Genomic DNA, 9,623 nt, shown 5'->3' with positions numbered 1-9,623 from the left:
TGTTCTTATAATTGGAATAGTTTAGCTGATGTTGGAAAGCAGCTTACCACATGCATATACACCAAATGTTTATATTTTAACTACTTATTTTTTGCAGATGATTAACTGAGGTCTGATGCTGTTTGAGGAGATGTTCTAATAAAATTTATATTTTATTGTCATTTTGGTGGTTTAAGGGAGTTCAGTTATAGCTGAAGCATTTAAAGAGGTTGTTTTTTGATAATAAGACTACCTTTAAACATATATTTTCATATGTAAACCCATACTTTGTATTTAGCATAGACATTACTGTAAGTATATCTGTGTATATAGCCTCTACCATGTATATTTTTTTGCTAGTCATATATATATATATATATATATATATATATTTTACTACTATGTACTTCATCCTGAAGGTATCTCTAATACATGTCTCCCCATAGGGTATGTGGAAGATATAAACGTATTCTGTTCTGAGGATGAAAGTTAAGAGATTTGTATTGGCGTCAAGGCCAGGTAAACCATAGGTTGGTCATCCATATTAGAATCAACCAGATCCTTTGCTAACTTTGACATTGACTAAAGAGACTTTGCTAGGATTGTGCGGTGTCACAATGTCCAGAATGTTTTTAATACTTTTCGTTGCAGAAACAAATACCCTTTAAATTATTAGAATGATGACTAAAGGCTATAAGGAAACTGCTTTTTTCTGTTTATAGCATTTCCTTAGAGACGGTGTTTGTCAACGTAGAGGTAGATGCAGATCCTTCCATTAGTTAAGGTTTATGCACATCTGCTAAACTACTGTCTTAAAAGTAACAAGGGTCAATAAATTCTGTATATTTGGGGAGACAAAACAAAATCAGTAGTGTCATTATTAGACATGTAAAACACATAATGAGATATAATTTTGACCATGAAGTTCCCATGCACAAATTCCCATATTCGATGCTTTGCATGCACTCTAATCTTGTACTCTCATTTTGTAGGGTCACCATTGCAGATATGTCTCTAAATAACATATTGTAACCCTCTTATCCAGGAAGTGATGGAGAGCCAGTGGCAGAAAATTTCCGTCTTGAGGAAGCTGTGCTTCAAGAAGAGCTACTGGATGGACAGGTCCTCGCTCGAACCTTGTACTTATCAGTGGATCCTTACCTGGTGAGTGTGGAACGTCTGTCTCTTATAGTTTAAGAGGTTTCAGTTTGCAATGCTTTGCAACCACTTCTTGAAGTCATGGTGTTCTTATGAAAAACACAGTAAACAACCATATAGTCATCCAATCCACTAAAGAAAAAATAACTTCTCCATGGAAGAAATAACTTTATCTGTGTGTGTAATATATACATTGCTGTGAGGGAATGAGTTTAACCATGAATACTCTAATCAACAACTATTATAAAGATTAGTATAAGCCTGCCAATTGTTCAATGGCTGATTTTCCATACCCTTCCCATATATATAAAATATGTATGTGTAATGATGTACACGCGTGCTTATGTTATGAAGCAAATGAACCCAACACGTGTTTGTGGTCAGTTAGAATAACCATTTGTTGATATTAGTATTTTCTACTTGTAGCAGGCTTGGCATGGTGTTTACTGTAAAGGGTATTAGAAGGTTAATGGGACAGAGAAATGGTACTTCAGACAGGTTGAACGGTGGGAGCAGCGGGTTATACATCCAAGTGTAAATTTATGTTTACATTTGTATATTCATATTTACTGTCTATGGCAGTTAAGCAGGGGTCGCAATTGTGGCTGGGCCTGCCACTCTAGGTGGCCCGCTATAACTTCTGCAGGGGCCCTGCTTCTTACCTGTTCATTGCTCTTGTACTGCCCCGGGGAAGGAGGAACCCAGCGGAGTTATGTGAATTTACGTCACCTCTGTTCCTACTTCCCCTGGGCAGGACAAGAGTAGTTGTTTGCACAGAGTGCGAGCAAAGCAGAGGGAAACAGCGACCCCTGCGGAAGTCTGTGAGTGGCAGAGAGAGATCTGCAGTTCAGGTAAGGTGGTGGGGAGGGTGTATGAACGGGTATGCGTGATTGAGTGAACAAATGTTTGTGAATGAGTAAATGAATGAATGTGTGTAATAGCATGGATGTGTAAGTGGGGGGGCATGGCACAGGGAGGCTGTTTGAGGCTAGGATGCCACATGGAGGCTGTTCGGGGGCAAAGGTGGCAAGTCCTATGCTTCCTAACTGGTTGTTGGGCAGGTCCTGTTGATGCAGTCAGGGTGCCAGGGCTAACGTGATACTAAAGGGGGCATTAATTCACAAGAGGGTGCTTGCTTGGAGCATCACATAAATCAATACTAAAGGGTGGTGGGATAAATATAGTTTGTGGGGCTAGCTGGGGGCAATACACAAGGGTGTTGGGCCATTAGGGTGACCACATCGGCCATGTTTTCCAGGACAACTTTTACATATTGCCGACCAGCCCAGATAACTTGCTGCCCTGCAATATGGGGGATGTATAGACTCTTGGAAAAGAACCAACTAGTCAGATATACATCCCCATACTGCAGGGCAACATTTTAACTGGGCTGGTGGCATCAATTCCCTAGGGGTGGCAGCTGGGGCCATTATATAAAACAATACTAAAGCTTAGGGGCAGACTGGGGGCATAAATACGCATAGTGCTGGCTGGGGGTGATACACAAGGGGAAAAAGCACAAAAGGGGGGTCAATGACAAAGCAATGTGGAAAATACTTTGTAAAAAAAAAATATTATTGTTTTAGATTAGCCCGTCCGGATGTGGGTATCAGTGTGGCAGAGCCTGTCCTACTGTGTGTTTTGGGTGTCTGCTGGGCCTCACCTGGTAGTTGCTCCCCCTATGCAGCTAAAATAGCTTCCACTCTTCTGAGATGACTTTCCACAAGATTTTGTCTGTTGAAAGTTTTGCCCATTCTTAATATTTGAGGTCAGGCACTGATGTTGGACGAGAATTCATGGCTCATAATCACAAAGTTGTTCGATGGGGTTGAGGCCAGGGCTCTGTCAAGTTCTTTTACACCAAACTCATCCAACCATATCTTTATGGGCCTTGCTTTGTGCACTGGGGCACAGTCATACTGGAATAGAAAAAGGCCTTCCACAAACATACCAAGACATTTTGGACAATGCTATGCTGAAATGTCATAAAAGTCACTGTTGGTGCAATGGTCAGGTATCCCCAGTACCTTTGTCCATAAAGTGTACTGATGAAATAAAAACGAAGTCAAATGATGATCACATGTGACGGTTCCCTTTTAATTAAGATCCAATTTACATTTTACTAGTTGTCAGAAATAAACATTCTTTTCATGCTCTTAAATTGCTCAAATTTTTTTTGCTTGTGTTCCAGCGCTGCCGCATGAATGAAGATACAAATGCAGAATACATTAAGTCATGGATGATTGATAAGGTCCTTGACAGTGGTGGGATTGGAGTTATAGAAGAAAGTGGAACCAGTCAGTTCTCTGTGGGAGATATTGTTACCAGCTTCAACTGGCCTTGGCAGACACGGTGTATCCTGGATGGCAAATCTTTGCAAAAAGTAATATATGTATACATAGAGACGAAATACGAGCAACCAGCAGAAATGAATTCTGTTCTGCTGTGTAACATTAATTGGTTTGACTTCCTCATTGTCATCTAATATGTTACCAATTATCTTAAAGAGAAAATTGAGTGTGATTAAAGGAACGATATGATATTTACAATAGCTTTAAGGAATATTAATATTCTTTAACTCAAGTACAGCTCAAAAAAAGAGAAGTAGTGGTCATTTGCCAAGTTGCTGCTGTGTTATGGGTGGATATTATATACTTTTTACTAAATTATGTTAGCTTGTAACGAACTTACATTTTTCAACATTTGCCCCCTACCAGCTAGATCCTTCTCTTGTGGATGGGCACCTGTCTCATTTTTTGGGTGCCGTAGGATTAACTGGCTTGACTGCCCTAATTGGTGTGAAGGAGAAAGGTCATGTGATTCCAGGAGCCAATCAAACTATGGTTGTCAGTGGCGCAGCTGGAGCTTGTGGATCATTGGCTGGACAGGTATTCTCTTATTTTAAGTCTTTCATCTATCAACATGATAGGTGACCATGAAGAGCAGTATAGTGCAGTTCAATTCCTGCTCAATTGGATACTGAACTTATTATGCCTGCTTGTAATGTGCAGAAACAATACTAACAGAAACACGTTTTGTAACTTGGAACACATTGTGGTGACAATGTTTTTGTAAGATGTTTTCCAGAGTACAATGAGTTTATAAAGCAATGGTTTTTTTCATTATACATAGTTATAAGGCTCTCTCACTCAATACACAATCTGTTTTTCCTCCATGTTCTAGATTGGGCGTCTCCTAGGCTGCTCTCACATTGTGGGAATTTGTGGTACAGATCAGAAGTGCTCTGTTCTGACCTCAGACCTGGGGTTTGACTGTGCATTGAACTACAAGGATAATAACCTGGCAAATAAGCTGAAGGAGTGCTGTTCGAATGGAGTGGATGTATATTTTGATAATGTAGGGGGAGCTATCAGTGATGCAGTTATCAGTCAGGTAACATTTATTACTATACGTGTAGGGCACCCACATTAAAACAAGCACTCTTGCTTCTGGTCCTTTTTCAGAGTAATTTTTTTGCAGTTTGAACCTGTTTCTAGATTAACTTTGTCCAGTGATTTTTAGTAAGCTCTAATTTGTGTCAGGATGAACAAATTAGTCAGGCCATCCGACCTACGGGTTCAAAGGCCAATATAGAGCTCTAGAGATGATCAAGGAGCTCTTGCCTTTACAGACCCCGACAGCGTCTTGGAGCTCATTCGGGAATTGTTCAACTTATAATTCAAGAGTTTGATCCTGCCCTGGCTAATTGCTACAGATAGGACCTCAGATGGTCAGTAATACATTTGATCTCTCTTCCTTGTGAGGTGTAATTGAGCCTATTTAAGGACCTGTCACAGCTTTAAACTTTAACCGGATCGGCCAGTCTTTATTTACCGGCGTACAAATGGACGTGTCAGGTGCACATGAATCCAGTTTTCTCTGAAACAACCAGGGAGTAGTAGAATAACCCTGTAAATGCTAGACAATCATTACTGATGGATGGATGCCTCATTAAAGCAAATGTTTTATAACTGACACATGTTTACTTAATATTTTTCCCAAGCAGATGAACCAGGATGGCCATATCATTCTGTGTGGCCAAATATCACAATACAATAAGGATCTTCCATATCCACCTCCTCTGAATCCCCAGACTGAGGCTGTCCTGAAGGAGCGCAACATCAAAAGGCTGGTGGAGTCTAAACTTTCTATTTGTGTAATACCATCAGTGGTGGATATAAATTTTCTGCTGCCCTAGGTCTGACTAAACTCATGCACCCCACCTAATTTTCATCTGCCCCACCTCTTCCTGCAGAAGGGAGCACCTCTTCCTGTTTATGATCAACCCCTTCCTTGTTTGGTGCCACTACTTCCTGTTTAGGCTCCACCCTTTCCTCACTGTTTCAAAAATATTATCTATTTTAAGATAATAAATTCAACCATTTTAACCAGGATCAGACATCCATGTCAGCTATACTAGAAGGAATCACAGCTCCTCAAATTGGTTGAATTAGTACGTCGTCAGTCCGTTATGTGAGCAGTAAGGCCACACCAAGGCAAAGGCTCTCTGTCATGACCCACATCATCTTACCTGCTGCCATCAAAAATATGTTTTACCTGCTCTTCTCTATCTTTTTGTGTCTTTTAATCCATTTTCACTGTGCCACCAGTGTGCCCCAAATCCCATTCTGCAGCACCACAAAAACAAATCCCTTTTTTGCACTCGCAGCTTCAGTAAAAATAAACAGACATTGCATCATTGAAATTAAATAATACCAGTTATGGCACCCCAGTTTCTGTGGACTGAGTACAATCGGAACTGTAGTCCACAGTAGCTGGAGTTTCAAAGTTAGCCATTAGGGTTGCCACATTTTCTTCCAAAAAAAATACCGGCCGTAGTCACAGAACATGATCAGTCCATAGGGGCTGAGTCAAAACCCCATCTTGTGCATAGATCTGTGTATAGGTGTCTATAATATGTAAGTGCCATCTTTGCCCCCAAACAGCCTGCCAGCTTACCTAGCTGGAAACTTTGGAGTTGCTCTGACTGTGCCTTACTCCCTCCAGGCCTTCTCCAGACATGCAATAGAATAAAATTATTGAGCAAATGGGCTCAATTCCTCGAGCCTCTAATGATGCTGCCCTAGGCTTATTCGGTTTAGGCCAAGATACAGCACTGAATACCATCAGGACTGTAGTGGCTGATCTATCACATTGGATGATTCTGGCAGTTTTCCTGCACCTTTGGGGTCGTGATGTTCTTTTCTGTCCAAAAGGCTACAGTTTGCATAGGTAATTGTAAATATTATGGCTATTGATTCAAATACTGCAGATAGTCCAGATATTGCAAAACGTGCACAGGTGATAACCGATGGGCTACATTTGCAAATGTTTTCAGTGCCACGGCTTCCTAAAAAGAGCTATGTGGAATTTCAGACATACTAGTCAGGCACACTGTTGTGGCAGCCACCCTTAAATAAAATGCAGTACAGAATACAGAAAAAAATATTGTGTTTATGTTAACTCAATCTCTGCTTATCATCAGACCTAGAGGACGCAATTTTTGGTAGTCAGAAGATACCTGTAGTTGCCATCCCTGCTCTGGTTGCTTTAGAGCAAAGGTTTTAAAACCATTGTCATTTATAAGTGAAATTATGTTAGGACTTTGCATTTCTATCTACAACATTTGGCTAACTGTTGTTATTATATGATGCAAACAGCTAACCTTACATTATGACATAGAAACTGGCGCAGTACTGTAGCCTTTTATTAAATGATAGTCCTAATACTACGGTAATAGCAAAACCATGTATTCCCCTTGAAGTCTGTTGGAGGGTGCAGGAACACTCTGCAAGCCAAGCTTTATACAGTGTTTAAAAAAAATCCACCACCATAAATGCTGTTTTCTTTCCCTTTAGGGAACGGTTTCTGGTTCTAAGGTATACAGACCAATTTGAATCTGGTATTATGGAGCTTAGTCAGTGGGTTAAGACTGGGGAACTGAAGGTAAGAGTCTGTCGAATTTACTCATGCCTTCATAATGTGGAGACATCGGAATTTACCATTTTTAAACTTGGAATTAGAAATAAAAGATTTTTATTTTCGCTTTTTTTTTTGTTTTGTTTTTGTGTTTACGTCTTTCTCACTGTTCTTAACAGCAACCATACATCTTAAGCCTGTTTGGGATTTTTTTCTTTTATTTGACTCAAATGAAGGCTTGAGGCACCATACTCAGAAGGCAATAACTTTTTCAGTGGAGTTGCTACACTTTGTGGCTCGGTATAATGTTTGGAGGAAACTGATTTAACGTAAACTCTCCTCAAACATTGAATTATGCATTGTGCAGGACCAGCTCGGTTGTTTTTGCTGAAGAAAGTTGCTAGTTTTCCAAAATAAGGACATTGTAACCACTAAACAATTAGTCATGCTTTTTGTACATCAACGTCTCATTTTGTACACAGTATTTCTCCACATGACATTATGTAACACTGAATCTGTTCTGTATTTTATTTTTTTTAAAGAAAGTTGCAAGTTGTGATTTCACAATCTGTAGCCTGCCAAGCTGTTTTCTGGAAAAACTATGAACAGACAAATGCATAACTGTGTTTAATTTTGTTAGGTAAACATGAAATAGAGTGTTTATTAAGTAAAAGTAATGTTTTAAATGCATTTTCATGTGTTTGATAGGTGAAAGAGACTTTTGCACATGGCTTAGAAGAAACAGCAGGTAATGTGACTATAAACCTTCAATTTGGGCTAAAATTCAATTTTAAGTCAGTAAAATCGAATAATTGTGCGTGCTTTACAAGTAAAACATTGTTTGGTTTGCCAGTGGAAGTCTTTGAGAAAAACCTACATTAAATTAAACAAACTCCATAAGAGCTAGCTGAGAATATTCCTGAAGATCATGGGAGATATAGTTCAGCAGCAGAAACAGGGCTACTCTTTATATACTGTATGACCAAAGGTATTTGAACACCTGGCCATCACCTATATGAGCATGGTGGGCATCCCATTCCAAAACCATGGGCATTAATATGGAGTCCCTCCTTTTGTAGCTACAACAGCCTCCAATTTTCTAGGAAGGTGTTCCATCAGATTTTGGAGTGTGTCTGTGGGAATTTGTGCCATTTAGCCAAAACAGCATTTGTGAGTTTAGGCACTGATGTTTGACAAGAAGGCCTGGCTACCAGTCTGCATGGTTAACCGCAACCAATTGGTTGATGCCAGAGGAGGCCCCTACAGGCGATCAACAGATCGCTCGCACGGACCTTTAACTCCTTGCGCAATCCTACGGATTCCCTATCCTGTTAACCCCTGCAATGCTGCTAGAAGGGGAATTGACCAGGGAGATTAGTTAGGAGATACTTCCGAAGACAAACATAAAGATTCTTCGCGTTGTGCATCTGTGTACGTTTTGCCGCCGCCATGTTCGTTTCTTTGTGTTAGTTTTGATGTTCGCCCGAATGCGAATGCACAAGTCTAATATTTTTTTTCTCTATATAAATTTGTATTTGTCTAAGAACTAGTTTCAGATGTCCCTTGATATGGGAAGACTGGGTTAAAAGGACACTCCAGGCATCATATAGACTTTAATGTATATAATAGCTGTGTGGTCTCTTTAAATTGTGCGTCGCGGTATAATGGGATGGGTGTATATAATGTAACACAGAAGTAAACGTGCATGAAAAGCACTAGCTGTGCAATGGTTTTATAAAAATACAGATTTGGATGGTTTTCAATATTGGATTCAGTTCACCTATATGACAGTTCCCTATTGTCTTTTCTTGAAGGGCTACCATTAGCTTCTCCTATTTGCCATACAAATAGTGGTACATATTATTTGACACATAACCTGTGGACGTACATTAATGCAGGTTGTGTGTTTAAAATGACAATACCACTTTAGAATATTTTTGCGCGTTGAATTTGACCACATTCCTCTTCTGTAATAGGTGTCCCGTTAGTTTAAGTTTATAGGTTTAGAATACTGTATTGTACATATATTTCTACTTACAGCCCATTCTTTTGTTGCAGGGTCTAGCATACATGGTGAAGAAAATAATGTGTAATCTTTATCTTTTTAGGTGCTTTCCTGTCAATGATGACCGGGGGTAACATTGGAAAGCAGATTGTGCAAGTTTCAGAATGAAACTTTATAATACAAATAAAAGCAGACTGCTTAATTGGCTTGATTCTCAAATGCTTTTATCTCAAACTTTTAATACTGCAAATATAGGTATTTATACAGTTATATTATACATGAGGATCAGGTGGAATTTAAACACTCACACTATGATGAGTGGAGTTTTACCCTCATTACAAAAAAGACTAGAAATCTGATAAATTCCAAAGCTAGGGGTAAGAATTGTAGGGCTGCAACTAACGATTATTTTCATAATCGATTAGTTGGCCGATTATTTTGTCGATTAATCGATTAATCGGATAAAAAAAATGAATGTAAATTTTTTATTTATTTAAAATAATTTAATAAACAAATGATGTTAAATACAAACAGCAGAATAAAAAAACTTTGATAAAATGCA

At 39.2% G+C, this 9,623-nt stretch overlaps 1 protein-coding gene across 1 annotated transcript; it reads left to right on the top strand.

Moving 5' to 3' along the window:
- The first annotated feature begins 425 nt into the window (after positions 1-425).
- PTGR2 (prostaglandin reductase 2) lies at positions 426-9,268 on the top strand. The gene is made up of 9 exons (XM_053475329.1): positions 426-498; positions 1,025-1,143; positions 3,329-3,520; positions 3,855-4,025; positions 4,321-4,530; positions 5,144-5,265; positions 6,996-7,083; positions 7,765-7,804; positions 9,165-9,268. Exons 1-9 carry the CDS (start codon positions 462-464, stop codon positions 9,227-9,229), a joined length of 1,044 nt encoding a protein of 347 aa, XP_053331304.1. The 5' UTR covers positions 426-461; the 3' UTR covers positions 9,230-9,268.
- The last annotated feature ends 355 nt before the right edge of the window (positions 9,269-9,623 follow it).

This window comes from Spea bombifrons, chromosome 9, assembly GCF_027358695.1.
Source record: "Spea bombifrons isolate aSpeBom1 chromosome 9, aSpeBom1.2.pri, whole genome shotgun sequence".
Taxonomy (NCBI): domain Eukaryota; kingdom Metazoa; phylum Chordata; class Amphibia; order Anura; family Pelobatidae; genus Spea; species Spea bombifrons.
This window is presented reverse-complemented; position numbering and strand designations above follow the sequence as displayed.